This window comes from Salmo trutta, unplaced genomic scaffold (assembly GCF_901001165.1).
Source record: "Salmo trutta unplaced genomic scaffold, fSalTru1.1, whole genome shotgun sequence".
Classification (NCBI taxonomy): Eukaryota; Metazoa; Chordata; class Actinopteri; order Salmoniformes; family Salmonidae; genus Salmo; species Salmo trutta.
In genome coordinates this window covers 57135-74096 of record NW_021822840.1, presented here as the reverse complement: position 1 = coordinate 74096, position 16962 = coordinate 57135, and the positions used below count along the sequence as shown (strand labels likewise).

Here is a 16962-nt window from a genome sequence, read left to right as displayed (position 1 = left end):
TGTTGTGTTGTTGTCATGTTGTGTTGCTACCATGCTGTGTTGTCATGTTGTGTTGCTACCATGTTGTTGTCATGTTGTGTTGCTACCATGCCGTGTTGTCATGTTGTGTTGCTACCATGTTGTTGTCATGTTGTGTTGCTACCATGCTGTGTTGTCATGTGTTGCTGCCTTGCTGTGTTGTTGTCTTAGGTCTCTCTTTATGTAGTGTTGTGTTGTCTCTCTTGTCATGATGTGTTTTGTTCTATAATTAGTATTTTTAATCCCAGGCCCCTCGGTCCCCGCAGGAGGCCTTCTGGTAGGCTGTCATTGTAAATAAGAATTTGTTCTTAACTGACTTGCCTAGTTAAATAAAGGTTACATTAAAATAAACTGTATATAGGGAATAGGGTGCCTAGGTAGTGCACTATACTGTATATAGGGAATAGGGTGCCTAAGTAGTGCACTATACTGTATATATGGAATAGGGTGCCTAAGTAGTGCACTATACTGTATATAGGGAATAGGGTGCCTAGGTAGTGCACTATACTGTATATAGGGAATAGGGTGTCTAGGTAGTGCACTATACTGTATATAGGGAATAGGGTGCCTAAGTAGTGCACTATACTGTATATATGGAATAGGGTGCCTAAGTAGTGCACTATACTGTATATAGGGAATAGGGTGCCTAGGTAGTGCACTATACTGTATATAGGGAATAGGGTGCCTAAGTAGTGCACTATACTGTATATAGGGTGCCTAAGTAGTGCACTATACTGTATATGGGGAATAGGGTGCCTAAGTAGTGCACTATACTGTATATAGGGTGCCTAAGTAGTGCACTATACTGTATATGGGGAATAGGGTGCCTAAGTAGTGCACTATACTGTATATAGGGTGCCTAAGTAGTGCACTATACTGTATATAGGGTGCCTAAGTACTGCACTATACTGTATATATGGAATAGGGTGCCTAAGCAGTGCACTATACTGTATATAGGGAATAGGGTGCCTAAGTAGTGCACTATACTGTATATAGGGTGCCTAAGTAGTGCAAACAAATGTCTTCAGATAAACACACAGGTCCGGTACCCTATATATTGACTAGAGCCACATGGGACCAGAGTCAAAAGTAGTGCACTACATAGGGAATAGAGTACCGTTTAGGAAGCAACACACACACACACACACACACACACACACACACACACACACACACACATATATATATATATATAAGGAACCTGTATTCCCCCCACCTCTCTCCCTTCTGTCTCTTCAGGTTACCCCTGTACTCCTCCCAGCTGTTCTTCTCAGACAGCTCCCCGGATATAAAGTCCTGGAGGTCGGGCCCGTCATGGACCAGCTCCTTCTTGCGGTCTTTCTGTGCCTGTACCTGGGATGACCTGTCCGCTGTGGTCAGTCCGCTGGCGGAGTACATCTACCCACGGACCGGATAGGAATTATCCACAATGAGGACAGTTGTTAATAAATACTCCCAACAAAATAAGATGTAGCATGTCAACAACAACAAAATGTGTGATAACAAGATAAGGATTCATATTAACGTTAGTTGTTAGTATGAATCCTAGCTAGTATGCTAACTCGTATTAGCTAACTAAGTAACCCAAGGCCAATCAGTTAGTTATGTTAGCATTAGCCATACTTAGCTAGCTAGTATAAACATTGTAAAACAAAAACAAAGAGACATTTCAGTGATATCGTTGCAGTCTGGTCAGGTAGATGTACTTACACGCGTGTTGCATTTGGGACTTAACCACCGGTTGTTGTTGGAGAAACGACCCGCAATAAAACAACTTTGCTTAACCAAAGCCATGACATTACCTAACTAACGTCTGCTAGACGTCTGTCATTGACAAAAACATTTCTCTGGGAGCGAGTACTTAGGCCTGGCATTAAAAAAATAAAAAATAATAATTATAATAATTTTATAAACTACTTAATTAATCAATTGATCTCGATTCTTTTTTATATCCAGATTTAATTCTAAATGTGATGTGTTTTTTCTTCTTCTGGGGAACCAAAAGCGTATAATTTATCAATATATCAAAGTATTTTTGCTCATCATCAATCGTTTAGTTACGTCTGAATAAACGGCGTTGCACGGTGACGACGTAAAGCACGCTGACGGCGTAAAGCACGCTTGACGGCGTAAAGCACGTACGAAGACTACAATTGCGCGCTGACGTCCTTCCTTCCTCCTTTCCTCTACTACCGGCGAGGTAAGAAATGGTTGGATCATTTTTCTACCGCAACAAAAATCTAACTCCATCTATGTTCCTCGGTATCAAAAACGCGTATTTTTTTTCACCATATCGAGTTTATTATATGTATATTGAAATTTCGCATTTGTTATTTCTCCCCCAACATAACTATATATAGTTTGTTTAGGCCCCACCGACCCCTTGTCCTAGGCCCAAATCCCCCCATGCCTGTCCATCTTGTCATTTTAATAGCCAGGGCAACGTGAATAATGCTCCATGTGTTTAACATATATAACGTTTTGTCTTGTATGTACAATGTTCTTATTATTTCAGACCGTTTCAATTACAGTAGTGTAGGTTTATAAAAGTTGTTAGCCGTGGGGATAGTGTTAGTTAGTCTGCATGCCTGTCTGTTATAGTCGGTTAGCTGTTAAACGTTGGCCTTTCTGCGGTTTTTTATTAACGTTTTACTACTCTACGGTTTAATTTGGACAGTCGACTGTTTATGGACCGATTTACGTATTGTAGGACATTTGTCAACAACGAGCTAACTAAATAATGACAAGTCGTGCAACACACACACATGATGTTGCTAGTTAGCTAACGTTAGTTAACTAAAGTAGTTATAAAACTCGCCCTGAAATCCCCAGTCCGCTTTGTAACGTTAAGTTAGTTAATTAACATTCTGTATTGCAATCTCCAACTCCACCTAACTTTCCTCTCTGTCTAACCCCAGAATGAAGACCATTCTCAGTAACCAGACTGTGGATATCCCCGACGGTGGTAAGTTTAACCACTTGTTTTAAAAAAAATAGGAATTGTTTTTAACCAAACTAGTGTCAAATGTTTACCTACGTTACATAGCGAGTTATTGGTTCAGCCCCCCAGAAAAGGACTACACTAACTTAAATGCCTTTCTGTTGGTAATGGAACGCTAAGGTACAGTCGGTCTCAGGCTGCCAACCTCAAGAGGTATCGCAGGTGCCTGTCTCTCTGACAATCCAGCATTTTATCCTGACTACAGTTGGGTTTTAATGCCATATATTCTAGTGACGTGGTTAAGATTGTCTAGCTAGTTACTGGTTCAGTGTTTTGCTGGTGCCTGTGTGTGTGTGTCTAACCCCTGTCGTCTCTGCCGTGCCCACCCCCAGTCGAGGTGAGGTTGAAGGGACGGACTGTCATCGTCAAGGGTCCCCGGGGGGTTCTCCGTAGAGAGTTCAACCACATCAACCTGGAACTCAGCCTGCTGGGCAAGACGCACAAAAAGGTATGGAGACTTTGTATAGAAATACTTGGCAATGGCTGCACCCTACACTTTAATGCATTGCACTCATCATGACCAGGGGGGGGGGGTACTGTGTGACTATGGGAAAAAAAAAAAAAAAAGTCCCAGATAATAACTGTACTGTTTCAGAGAGTGGCACTAGAGAAACCAGTGAGTGCTGATGATTCGTTAGCATCACTACAGCCAAAAAAACGGCCAGCTTCGTAGCCCAACCAGGTCAAGAGATAGAACCTATATATATGGTGGGAAACTTAAGGCAGAGACTATTTAATATTTATAATAGAAACATCTTTAATTAATCAAGTCGCTGCAGGGGAAGATCGTCCTCGGATTTCACAGGGTACAACTGAGTCAGTTTATACATGTCCCTTATATAGTGAGAGGTATTAATACCCTGCTGTTGTTTCTACATGTCCCTTATATAGTGAGAGGTATTAATACCCTGCTATTGTTTATACATGTCCCTTATATAGTGAGAGGTATTAATACCCTGCTATTGTTTATACAACAGTTTATACATGTCCCTTATATAGTGAGAGGTATTAATACCCTGCTATTGTTTATACAACAGTTTCTACATGTCCCTTATATAGTGAGAGGTATTAATACCCTGCTATTGTTTATACAACAGTTTATACATGTCCCTTATATAGTGAGAGGTATTAATACCCTGCTATTGTTTCTACATGTCCCTTATATAGTGAGAGGTATTAATACCCTGCTATTGTTTCTACATGTCCCTTATATAGTGAGAGGTATTAATACCCTGCTATTGTTTATACAACAGTTTATACATGTCCCTTATATAGTGAGAGGTATTAATACCCTGCTATTGTTTATACAACAGTTTGTACATGTTCCTTATATAGTGAGAGGTATTAATACCCTGCTATTGTTTCTACATGTCCCTTATATAGTGAGAGGTATTAATACCCTGCTATTGTTTCTACATGTCCCTTATATAGTGAGAGGTATTAATACCCTGCTATTGTTTATACAACAGTTTATACATGTCCCTTATATAGTGAGAGGTATTAATACCCTGCTATTGTTTATACAACAGTTTCTACATGTCCCTTATATAGTGAGAGGTATTAATACCCTGCTATTGTTTATACAACAGTTTCTACATGTCCCTTATATAGTGAGAGGTATTAATACCCTGCTATTGTTTATACAACAGTTTATACATGTCCCTTATATAGTGAGAGGTATTAATACCCTGCTATTGTTTATACAACAGTTTCTACATGTCCCTTATATAGTGAGAGGTATTAATACCCTGCTATTGTTTATACATGTCCCTTATATAGTGAGAGGTATTAATACCCTGCTATTGTTTATACAACAGTTTCTACATGTCCCTTATATAGTGAGAGGTATTAATACCCTGCTATTGTTTATACAACAGTTTCTACATGTCCCTTATATAGTGGGAGGTATTAATACCCTGCTATTGAACACAGTAGCCTTTGTGTTTTAGGATGCAGACCCACCAGGAGTCTATGAAAGACATGACTTCACTCCAACACACAACCTATCCCTTGACGTTACAACCCCAAATTCTGCCACCCACACACACACACATTACCTGCTCATTTTAACATTTTCATCACACGTTCATAAACCATGTCGTGGGCCGTTCTAAAACTAATCCCGTGTTCACCATCGTTGACCTTTTTTTTTTGTTTACATTTTTTTGTTATGTCCTGTTACCTCATTGGCTAGCTACCTACCTGGTTACTTTAGTATATCCAATCATGTGGGGGGGGACAGAAGGAAAGGAAGGGAGCCGTCTTCAGGAAATCAGTGAATGAATGACTGACTGATCTCTGGCATGTCGTCAACACAAACGTTTGTAGAGAGACGAGTGTAGAATTATCTATGTAAAGCAGGTCGAGAGGAAAATAGTGCTTTTACACAATGTAGAAACCTAATGTTTCACCACTGACCGGTTTTCATGTCAATATTTTAGCGTTTTAGAATTTATTAAATTGGTTTATTGAACCTTTTATTTAACTTTTTAAACATTTAAATAAAATGTTCAAATGAAAGAGTTCATATCGACCTAATAGGCTTTTATCTCAAATCAATTTGGGGGGGAAATAAAAAATTTTTTTTTTTCTGGTTCTTCTACATTTTATGTGTTTTAAATGTATCGCCCTGATTAAGCTGTTGCACTTAGTAACTGTTTTGGGGTGATGGTAGTTTGGGGTGATGGTAGGTTTGGGGTGATGGTAGTTTTGGGGTGATGGTAGTTTGGGGTGATGGTAGTTTTGGGGTGATGGTAGGTTTGGGGTGATGGTAGTTTTGGGGTGATGGTAGGTTTGGGGTGATAACCTGATTTTAACGGTGTAGTGAATCGTTCCTAACGGATGGTTCTGGTGGTTCTGTGTTCCAGCTGCGTGTGGATAAATGGTGGGGCAACAGGAAGGAGCTGGCTACAGTCAGAACCATCTGCAGTCACGTCCAGAACATGATCAAGGGAGTTACCATGGTGAGTGTTGGACCCGTCTCTTAGTTACCATGGTAAGTGTTGGACCCGTCTCTTAGTTACCATGGTGAGTGTTGGACCCGTCTCTTAGTTACCATGGTGAGTGTTGACCCGTCTCTTAGTTACCATGGTGAGTGTTGACCCGTCTCTTAGTTACCATGGTGAGTGTTGGACCCGTCTCTTAGTTACCATGGTGAGTGTTGGACCCGTCTCTTAGTTACCATGGTGAGTGTTGACCCGTCTCTTAGTTACCATGGTGAGTGTTGACCCGTCTCTTAGTTACCATGGTGAGTGTTGGACCCGTCTCTTAGTTACCATGGTGAGTGTTGGACCCGTCTCTTAGTTACCATGGTGAGTGTTGGACCCGTCTCTTAGTTACCATGGTGAGTGTTGGACCCGTCTCTTAGTTACCATGGTGAGTGTTGGACCCGTCTCTTAGTTACCATGGTGAGTGTTGGACCCGTCTCTTAGTTACCATGGTGAGTGTTGGACCTGTCTGTTGGCCCTACTGTTAGTTACCATGGTGAGTGTTGACCTGTCTCTGTTAGTTACCATGGTGAGTGTTGGACCCGTCTGTTAGTTACCATGGTGAGTGTTGACCCGTCTGTTAGTTACCATGGTGAGTGTTGACCTGTCTCTGTTAGTTACCATGGTGAGTGTTGACCTGTCTCTGTTAGTTACCATGGTGAGTGTTGACCTGTCTCTGTTAGTTACCATGGTGAGTGTTGGACCCGTATCTTAGTTACCGTGGTGAGTGTTGACCCGTCTCTGTTAGTTACCATGGTGAGTGTTGGACCTGTCTCTGTTAGTTACCATGGTGAGTGTTGACCTGTCTCTGTTAGTTACCATGGTGAGTGTTGACCTGTCTCTGTTAGTTACCATGGTGAGTGTTGACCTGTCTCTGTTAGTTACCATGGTGAGTGTTGGACCCGTATCTTAGTTACCGTGGTGAGTGTTGACCCGTCTCTGTTAGTTACCATGGTGAGTGTTGACCCGTCTGTTAGTTACCATGGTGAGTGTTGGACCCGTCTCTTAGTTACCATGGTGAGTGTTGACCCGTCTCTGTTAGTTACCATGGTGAGTGTTGACCTGTCTCTGTTAGTTACCATGGTGAGTGTTGACCTGTCTCTGTTAGTTACCATGGTGAGTGTTGACCTGTCTCTGTTAGTTACCATGGTGAGTGTTGACCTGTCTCTGTTAGTTACCATGGTGAGTGTTGACCCGTCTCTTAGTTACCATGGTGAGTGTTGACCCGTCTGTTAGTTACCATGGTGAGTGTTGACCCGTCTCTGTTAGTTACCATGGTGAGTGTTGACCTGTCTCTGTTAGTTACCATGGTGAGTGTTGACCCGTCTCTGTTAGTTACCATGGTGAGTGTTGACCTGTCTCTGTTAGTTACCATGGTGAGTGTTGACCTGTCTCTGTTAGTTACCATGGTGAGTGTTGACCCGTCTCTGTTAGTTACCATGGTGAGTGTTGACCTGTCTCTGTTAGTTACCATGGTGAGTGTTGGACCCGTCTGTTAGTTACCATGGTGAGTGTTGGACCCGTCTGTTAGTTACCATGGTGAGTGTCGGACCCGTCTGTTAGTTACCATGGTGAGTGTTGGACCCGTCTCTTAGTTACCATGGTGAGTGTTGACCCGTCTCTGTTAGTTACCATGGTGAGTGTTGACCCGTCTCTGTTAGTTACCATGGTGAGTGTTGACCTGTCTCTGTTAGTTACCATGGTGAGTGTTGACCTGTCTCTGTTAGTTACCATGGTGAGTGTTGGACCTGTCTCTGTTAGTTACCATGGTGAGTGTTGACCTGTCTCTGTTAGTTACCATGGTGAGTGTTGACCTGTCTCTGTTAGTTACCATGGTGAGTGTTGGACCTGTCTCTGTTAGTTACCATGGTGAGTGTTGACCTGTCTCTGTTAGTTACCATGGTGAGTGTTGGACCCGTCTCTTAGTTACCATGGTGAGTGTTGGACCCGTCTGTTAGTTACCATGGTGAGTGTCGGACCCGTCTCTGTTAGTTACCATGGTGAGTGTTGGACCCGTCTCTGTTAGTTACCATGGTGAGTGTTGGACCCGTCTCTTAGTTACCATGGTGAGTGTTGGACCCGTCTCTTAGTTACCATGGTGAGTGTTGGACCCGTCTCTTAGTTACCATGGTGAGTGTTGACCTGTCTCTGTTAGTTACCATGGTGAGTGTTGGACCTGTCTCTGTTAGTTACCATGGTGAGTGTTGACCTGTCTCTGTTAGTTACCATGGTGAGTGTTGACCCGTCTCTGTTAGTTACCATGGTGAGTGTTGACCTGTCTCTGTTAGTTACCATGGTGAGTGTTGACCTGTCTCTGTTAGTTACCATGGTGAGTGTTGGCCTGTCTGTTAGTTACCATGGTGATACCCTGGCTGCTTGTTGCTGTGTCAGACCCCAGACCAGCTGATATATAATACTAAGGGAAGTGGCTGGTGTTACTATTATTCTGCTGTATGTTAGATGCACATTTTCATCCCAAAGCTGTTTTAGTATGGATCCGATATTCTGTATCTTCGTTTGCTGTGACCCCTCTCTCTCCGTTCTAGAACCCCCCTCGCTCCGTTCTAGAACCCCCCTCTCTCCGCTCTAGAACGCTCGCCCTCTTTTATAACGCTCTCTCCTCTCTCCAGGGTTTCCGCTATAAGATGCGATCGGTGTACGCCCATTTCCCCATCAACGTTGTGATGCAGGAGAGTGGCGCTCTGGTGGAGATCAGGAACTTCCTGGGGGAGAAATACATCCGTCGGGTCCGCATGAGACAGGGTGAGTCTGGGACGGGTCGGGGTGAGACTGGACCAAGAAAAATTGGATTACCTTTGCTGTTCTTCGTCAGAATGCACTCCCAGGACTTCTACTTCCACAACAAATGTTGTTTTTGTTCCAAATAATCCATAGGTATGTGCAAATATCCCCGTTTTGTTTGTGCGTTCAGGTCACTATCCAAAGGGTAACGTGCGAGCGCATTTCGAGATACAAAATTTCCAAATGTTCCTTTACCGTACTTAGAAGCATGTCAAACGCTGTTTAAAATCAATTTTTATGGTATTTTTCTCGTAAAATAGCGATAATATTCCAACCGGACAATGCTGTATTCATTCAAAAAGGAAGAGAAAAAATGGCGAGGTCTCGTGAACGCGCATTTCCTATCTCTTAGCCACCAGGCAGTCCACTGACAAACTGTGCTCCTGTAATCTGCCCGGAGACAGGAGACGGGTCAATCCGCTTTCTGAACGCTTTAGAGAGCCAATGGAAGCCTTAAAGTGCTACATAACCCCACGGGCACTGTAGTTTCGATAAAGAAGCAAAGGGAGAACTACAAAATCGCAGACAGGCCACTTCCTGTAAGGAATCTTCTCAGGTTTTGGCCTGCCATATGAGTTCTGTTATACTCACAGACACCATTCAAACAGTTTTAGAAACTTCAGAGTTTTCTATCCAAATCTACTAATAATATGCATATTCTCGTTTCTGGGAAAGAGTAGTAACCAGTTTAAATCGGGTACTTTTTATTTTTTTATCCGGCTGTGAAAATACTGCCCCCTAGCCCAGACAGGTCAACAGGGCGCGTCTTTTAAGTTTTGATGGCCAATACTTATTTTTCAACCAGTAATTAACGCACACTTCCCATTGGCCATTTGATAACGGGCTACTCAATTGTTTGAAACATTGTTTTGTAATTTATATTTTAAGATGGTTCTCCTAGTTCTCCTGGTTCTGTAAAGGAATCCTCTCTAGAACCCGAGAGCGTTGCCAAGCGCCAACTTCAGGATGTGTGGTGATTTCAATGCAGAGATGCCTGGCTGACGGTCTCTCTCTTTCTCTCTCTCTCTCTCTCTTTCTCTCTCTTTCTCCCCCTCTCTCTCTCTTTCTCCCCCTCTCTCTCTCTCTTTCTCCCCCTCTCTCTCTCTTTCTCCCCCTCTCTCTCTCTTTCTCCCCCTCTCTCTCTTTCTCCCCCTCTCTCTCTCTTTCTCCCCCTCTCTCTCTCTCTCTCTCCCCCCTCTCTCTCTCTTCCCCCTCTCCCCCCTCTCAGGTGTGTCCTGTGCAGTGTCTGCAGCCCAGAAGGATGAGTTGATTCTGGAGGGAAACGATATTGAGCTGGTGTCTAACTCTGGTGAGGCGCCATGCGTCACTACACCGATGTGGGTTATCCTGCATCACTACACCGATGTGGGTTACCCTGCGTCACTACACCGATGTGGGTTATCCTGCGTCACTACACCGATGTGGGTTATCCTGCATCACTACACCGATGTGGGTTATCCTGCATCACTACACCGATGTGGGTTATCCTGCATCACTACACCGATGTGGGTTATCCTGCATCACTACACCGATGTGGGTTATCCTGCGTCACTACACCGATGTGGGTTATCCTGCGTCACTACACCGATGTGGGTTACCCTGCATCACTACACCGATGTGGATTATCCTGCATCACTACACCGATGTGGGTTACCCTGCATCACTACACCGATGTGGGTTATCCTGCATCACTACACCGATGTGGGTTATCCTGCGTCACTACACCGATGTGGGTTATCCTGCATCACTACACCGATGTGGGTTATCCTGCGTCACTACACCGATGTGGGTTATCCTGCGTCACTACACCGATGTGGGTTATCCTGCGTCACTACACCGATGTGGGTTATCCTGCGTCACTACACCGATGTGGGTTATCCTGCGTCACTACACCGATGTGGGTTATCCTGCATCACTTCACCGATGTGGGTTATCCTGCATCACTACACCGATGTGGGTTATCCTGCATCACTACACCGATGTGGGTTATCCTGCATCACTACACCGATGTGGGTTATCCTGCATCACTACACCGATGTGGGTTATCCTGCATCACTACACCGATGTGGGTTATCCTGCATCACTACACCGATGTGGGTTATCCTGCATCACTACACCGATGTGGGTTATCCTGCATCACTACACCGATGTGGATTATCCTGCATCACTACACCGATGTGGGTTACCCTGCATCACTACACCGATGTGGGTTATCCTGCATCACTACACCGATGTGGGTTATCCTGCATCACTACACCGATGTGGTTATCCTGCATCACTACACACCGATGTGGGTTTATCCTGCATCACTACACCGATGTGGGTTATCCTGCATCACTACACCGATGTGGGTTATCCTCATCACTACACCGATGTGGGTTATCCTGCATCACTACACCGATGTGGGTTATCCTGCATCACTACACCGATGTGGGTTACCCTGCATCACTACACCGATGTGGGTTACCCTGCATCACTACACCGATGTGGGTTACCCTGCATCACTACACCGATGTGGGTTATCCTGCATCACTACACCGATGTGGGTTATCCTGCATCACTACACCGATGTGGGTTACCCTGCATCACTACACCGATGTGGGTTACCCTGCATCACTACACCGATGTGGGTTACCCTGCTCACTACACCGATGTGGGTTACCCTGCATCACTACACCGATGTGGGTTATCCTGCATCACTACACCGATGTGGGTTTACCCTGCATCACTACACCGATGTGGGTTACCCTGCATCACTACACCGATGTGGGTTACCCTGCATCACTACACCGATGTGGGTTACCCTGCATCACTACACCGATGTGGGTTACCCTGCATCACTACACCGATGTGGGTTATCCTGCGGAGTTCACTTCGCGTTTCGGGGCTGCACACGGTTACGTACAGCCCCCCCTCCCCCTCCCTCCCCTCCTCCCTGTGGATTCTAGAATGTTGTGACTGGGATTCTAGATTCTAAGCTGTATAGTCTCTCCTACTATAACCAGACTGTTAACCCAGAGTGGTAGTGATGCTGTCCTCTACCTTCCTGTCCTCTCCCTCCCTTCCTGTCCCTTCTCTCTCCCTCTCCTCTCCTACCTTCCTGTCCCCTCTCTCTCCTCTCCTACCTTCCTGTCCTCTCCTACCTTCCTGTCCCCTCTCTCTCTCTCTCCTCTCCTACCTTCCTGTCCCCTCTCTCTCCCTTCCTGTCCCTTCTCTCTCCCTCTCCTCTCCTACCTTCCTGTCCTCTCCCTCCCTTCCTGTCCCTTCTCTCTCCCTCTCCTCTCCTACCTTCCTGTCCTCTCCCTCTCCTACCTTCCTGTCCCCTCTCTCTCCCTCTCCTCTCCTACCTTCCTGTCCTCTCCTCTCCTACCTTCCTGTCCCTTCTCTCTCCCTCTCCTCTCCTACCTTCCTGTCCCCTCTCTCTCCTCTCCTACCTTCCTGTCCTCTCCTACCTTCCTGTCCCCTCTCTCTCCTCTCCTACCTTCCTGTCCTCTCCTACCTTCATGTCCCCTCTCTCTCTCTCTCCTCTCCTACCTTCCTGTCCTCTCCTACCTTCCTGTCCCTTCTCTCTCCCTCTCCTCTCCTACCTTCCTGTCCCTTCTCTCTCTCTCCCTCTCCTCTCCTACCTTCCTGTCCCCTCTCTCTCCCTCCCCTCTCCTACCTTCCTGTCCCCTCTCTCTCCCTCTCCTCTCCTCTCCTACCTTCCTGTCCCTTCTCTCTCCCTCTCCTCTCCCTCCCTTCCTGTCCCTTCTCTCTCCCTCTCCCTCCCTTCCTGTCCTCTCCCTCCCTTCCTGTCCCCTCTCTCTCTCTCCTTCTCCTACCTTCCTGTCCCCTCTCTCCCCTCTCCTACCTTCCTGTCCCCTCTCTCTCCCTCTCCTCTCCTCTCCTACCTTCCTGTCCCTTCTCTCTCCCTCTCCTCTCCTACCTTCCTGTCCTCTCCCTCCCTTCCTGTCCCTTCTCTCTCCCTCTCCTCTCCCTCCCTTCCTGTCCCCTCTCTCTCTCTCCCTCTCCTCTCCTACCTTCCTGTCCTCTCCCTCTCCTCTCCTACCTTCCTGTCCTCTCCCTCCCTTCCTGTCCCTTCTCTCTCCCTCTCCTCTCCCTCCCTTCCTGTCCCCTCTCTCTCCCTCTCCTCTCCTACCTTCCTGTCCTCTCCCTCCCTTCCTGTCCTCTCCCTCTCCTCTCCTACCTTCCTGTCCCTCTCTCTCCCTCTCCTCTCCTACCTTCCTGTCCCTTCTCTCTCCCTCTCCTCTCCTACCTTCCTGTCCCCTCTCTCTCCTCTCCTACCTTCCTGTCCTCTCCTACCTTCCTGTCCCCTCTCTCTCCTCTCCTACCTTCCTGTCCTCTCCTACCTTCATGTCCCCTCTCTCTCTCTCTCTCCTCTCCTACCTTCCTGTCCCCTCTCTCTCCCTCCCCTCTCCTACCTTCCTGTCCTCTCCTACCTTCCTGTCCCTTCTCTCTCTCTCCCTCTCCTCTCCTACCTTCCTGTCCCCTCTCTCTCCCTCCCCTCTCCTACCTTCCTGTCCCCTCTCTCTCCCTCTCCTCTCCTACCTTCCTGTCCCTTCTCTCTCCCTCTCCTCTCCCTCCCTTCCTGTCCCTTCTCTCTCCCTCTCCCTCCCTTCCTGTCCTCTCCCTCCCTTCCTGTCCCCTCTCTCTCTCTCCTTCTCCTACCTTCCTGTCCCCTCTCTCCCCTCTCCTACCTTCCTGTCCCCTCTCTCTCCCTCTCCTCTCCTACCTTCCTGTCCCTTCTCTCTCCCTCTCCTCTCCTACCTTCCTGTCCTCTCCCTCCCTTCCTGTCCCTTCTCTCTCCCTCTCCTCTCCCTCCCTTCCTGTCCCCTCTCTCTCCCTCTCCTCTCCTACCTTCCTGTCCTCTCCCTCCCTTCCTGTCCCTTCTCTCTCCCTCTCCTCTCCCTCCCTTCCTGTCCCCTCTCTCTCCCTCTCCTCTCCTACCTTCCTGTCCTCTCCCTCCCTTCCTGTCCTCTCCTTCTCCTCTCCTACCTTCCTGTCCTCTCCCTCTCCTCTCCCTCCCTTCCTGTCCCCTCTCTCTCCCTCTCCTCTCCCTCCCTTCCTGTCCCCTCTCTCTCCCTCTCCTCTCCTAGCTCTAAGTCCTAGCTGGTTGTGTACATATTGACCCCTGTGTGACCCTCCAAGCTGTAGCACCCTGCTCACCACCCCAGCCTCTCTCTCCTCTCTCTTCCAGCCGCTCTCATCCAGCAAGCCACCACGGTCAAAAACAAAGACATCAGGAAGTTCTTGGACGGTATCTATGTGTCTGAGAAGGGCACAGTCGTCCAGAAGGAGGATTAGAGGTTAGAATTACCCAGACTCCTGTCTGTCACTCAGCGCAGCGCTACGACTCCTCCACACCGCCGCCGGGGAGCCCCTCTGTTCTACCGTCTGCTTTTGTTGCTATACTCTCGTTGTGTGTGGCCCGATTTGCAGCCTATTCTCTATATAGTGCACTACTTTTGACTAGAGCCCTATGGGGTTGGTAGTGTACTATGCAGGGAATAGGGTGCCGTTCGGGTCGTTCACCGCGGGGGGGGATAAAGTCCATGTTTTTATCTTTCATCTCAAAGCCGTTGTCTGTCTCCATCCATGATCCCATGGTGCAAAGCAAGTTTTTGGTTTTAGTCCCAGCATGCATCTCACATGGGACCCTATTCCCTATGTAGTGGTCGGTGCGAGGCCACGGCCCGTCGGGGTCGGTGCGAGGCCACGGCCCGTCGGGGTCGGTGCTACATAGGGAACAGGGTCCTGTATCCCTGTTGGCTAATAGAGAACCATCACAGCGTCTTGATGTTCCTCACCATGTCAATCAATCAATGCCTGTTTTAATGCTGCACTTTGAAAACTGTTTTGTTGTTGTAATCTTTCTAACATGACATGCGAAGCTTTAACCGACGTTGGAGAACAGAAACACCTGTAATCTACGTTATGGGGCATATTACAGCCCTGAAGTCTGAACTAAACTAGCCCGAAATGCCCCATTTATTTTTACTCTTAACAGTTTCTCTCTCCTCTCGTTCTCTCTCTCTCCTCTCGTTCTCTCTCTCTCCTCTCGTTCTCTCTCTCTCCTCTCGTTCTCTCTCTCTCCTCTCGTTCTCTCTCTCTCCTCTCGTTCTCTCTCTCTCCTCTCGTTCTCTCTCTCTCCTCTCGTTCTCTCTCTCTCCTCTCGTTCTCTCTCTCTCTCTCTCCTCGTTCTCTCTCTCTCCTCTCTCTCTCCTCTCGTTCTCTCTCTCTCTCCTCTCGTTCTCTCTCTCTCTCCTCTCTCTCCTCTCGTTCTCTCCTCTCGTTCCCTCTCTCCTCCAGCCGCTCTCATCCAGCAAGCCACCACGGTCAAAAACAAAGACATCAGGAAGTTCCTGGATGGGATCTACGTCAGTGAGAAGACGACTGTTGTGGAACAGACGGACGAATAACGAACCATCTCTGGAACTCACTATTGACCAATAAAATCCCTCCCTTTTTCCAATGACAAGCCCACATCGTGTCTTCTGTGGTTCCTATTGGATGGTTCGTGTAGTTTTAACCAAGCTGCTCATTTCTATTTCCTGTTAGTCAAACATTTAGGTGTCTCACCCACAGATCACATTAAATAACTTATGCTTTTGTTTGTAACCAAGTGGGAATTTACCGCCGCTTACGACTGTGAGAAATCCACTTGATTTCTGGGGGGGAAACGGTCATCTCGAGCAAGGGCCCCTCCCAACTGGAAATTAACTAGTGTGGGGGGGGGGGGGGTCATGTCATCCAGAGCGCCCACTTCTCCCACACGGTGACCTCTGACCTCAGCCGATAAGGAGGAAAAAAACAAACCGACAGCAGCAGCATTTTTGGCAGATAAAAATGCAACAAAACAACATGAAAAGCTGTTTGTTAATAAAGCAGATGGATTTCGACACGGTTTTCGTTATTATCCGTTAGCAAATCTTGAGTTTCTCATGAGTTCATATCAGGTGAATGCATCCAGCTGTTATTTACGGCTTCACAAACTGGTAAATTCCAACATCCCACTTGGTTGTGAATGCAGCGTGAAATATTGAATTTATAATTCAATGGTCCCACCCACAAATCCTGTCTCATGGTTCCTATTGGCTGACATGTTATCAGCATCCTATCGAACGCCCTGGTGGAGGGGAGGGGGCGGTTCCCCCCTAGGCTCAGCTTCCCCGTTAGTGTGAGAAATGCATAACTGACCCCAGATCAGCGTCTTGGTGACAACTGCATCCCTTGTCTATTATTACAACAGTCAAGTTATTTATCGCGTTTCCACTTCTACATAGATAATGACTCTTGTCATTGAAAATAAGAGTTTTGTTCTTAACTGACGGGGCGGCAGGGTAGCCTAGTGGTTAGAGGAGGCGGGTAGCCTAGTGGTTAGAGGAGGAGGCAGGTAGCCTAGTGGTTAGAGGAGGCGGGTAGCCTAGTGGTTAGAGGAGGCGGGTAGCCTAGTGGTTAGAGGAGGCGGGTAGCCTAGTGGTTAGAGGAGGCGGGTAGCCTAGTGGTTAGAGGAGGCGGGTAGCCTAGTGGTTAGAGGAGGCAGGTAGCCTGGTGGTTAGAGGAGGCGGGTAGCCTGGTGGTTAGAGGAGGCGGGTAGCCTAGTGGTTAGAGGAGGCGGGTAGCCTAGTGGTTAGAGGAGGCGGGTAGCCTAGTGGTTAGAGGGGGCAGGTAGCCTAGTGGTTAGAGGAGGCAGGTAGCCTAGTGGTTAGAGGAGGCAGGTAGCCTAGTGGTTAGAGGAGGCAGGTAGCCTAGTGGTTAGAGGAGGCAGGTAGCCTAGTGGTTAGAGGAGGAGGCGGGTAGCCTAGTGGTTAGAGGAGGAGGCGGGTAGCCTAGTGGTTAGAGGAGGAGGCGGGTAGCCTAGTGGTTAGAGGAGGAGGCGGGTAGCCTAGTGGTTAGAGGAGGAGGCGGGTAGCCTAGTGGTTAGAGGAGGAGGCGGGTAGCCTAGTGGTTAGAGGAGGAGGCGGGTAGCCTAGTGGTTAGAGGAGGAGGCGGGTAGCCTGGTGGTTAGAGGAGGAGGCGGGTAGCCTGGTGGTTAGAGGAGGAGGCGGGTAGCCTGGTGGTTAGAGGAGGAGGCGGGTAGCCTGGTGGTTAGAGGAGGAGGCGGGTAGCCTGGTGGTTAGAGGAGGAGGCGGGTAGCCTGGTGGTTAGAGGAGG

General features: G+C 47.4%; 2 protein-coding genes across 2 annotated transcripts in view; one reads left to right on the top strand and one right to left on the bottom strand.

The window, feature by feature from the left end:
* lias (lipoic acid synthetase) overlaps positions 1-1882 on the bottom strand; it is a 6861-nt gene extending 4979 nt beyond the window's left edge. The window contains exons 1-2 of the mRNA XM_029745729.1: positions 1729-1882; positions 1220-1416 (exon numbers count right to left, since the gene is read on the bottom strand). Coding sequence (XP_029601589.1) covers positions 1220-1416; positions 1729-1812 — 281 coding nt within the window. The 5' untranslated portion in view covers positions 1813-1882. The remainder of the gene's footprint in view (positions 1-1219; positions 1417-1728) is intronic.
* Positions 1883-2168: 286 nt separating this feature from the next.
* On the top strand, positions 2169-15291 carry rpl9 (ribosomal protein L9). Its single transcript, XM_029745731.1, has 8 exons — positions 2169-2218; positions 2937-2983; positions 3352-3467; positions 5887-5982; positions 8637-8769; positions 10037-10117; positions 14006-14114; positions 15118-15291. Exons 2-7 carry the CDS (start codon positions 2938-2940, stop codon positions 14110-14112), a joined length of 579 nt encoding a protein of 192 aa, XP_029601591.1. The 5' UTR covers positions 2169-2218; position 2937; the 3' UTR covers positions 14113-14114; positions 15118-15291.
* Positions 15292-16962: the final 1671 nt, after the last annotated feature.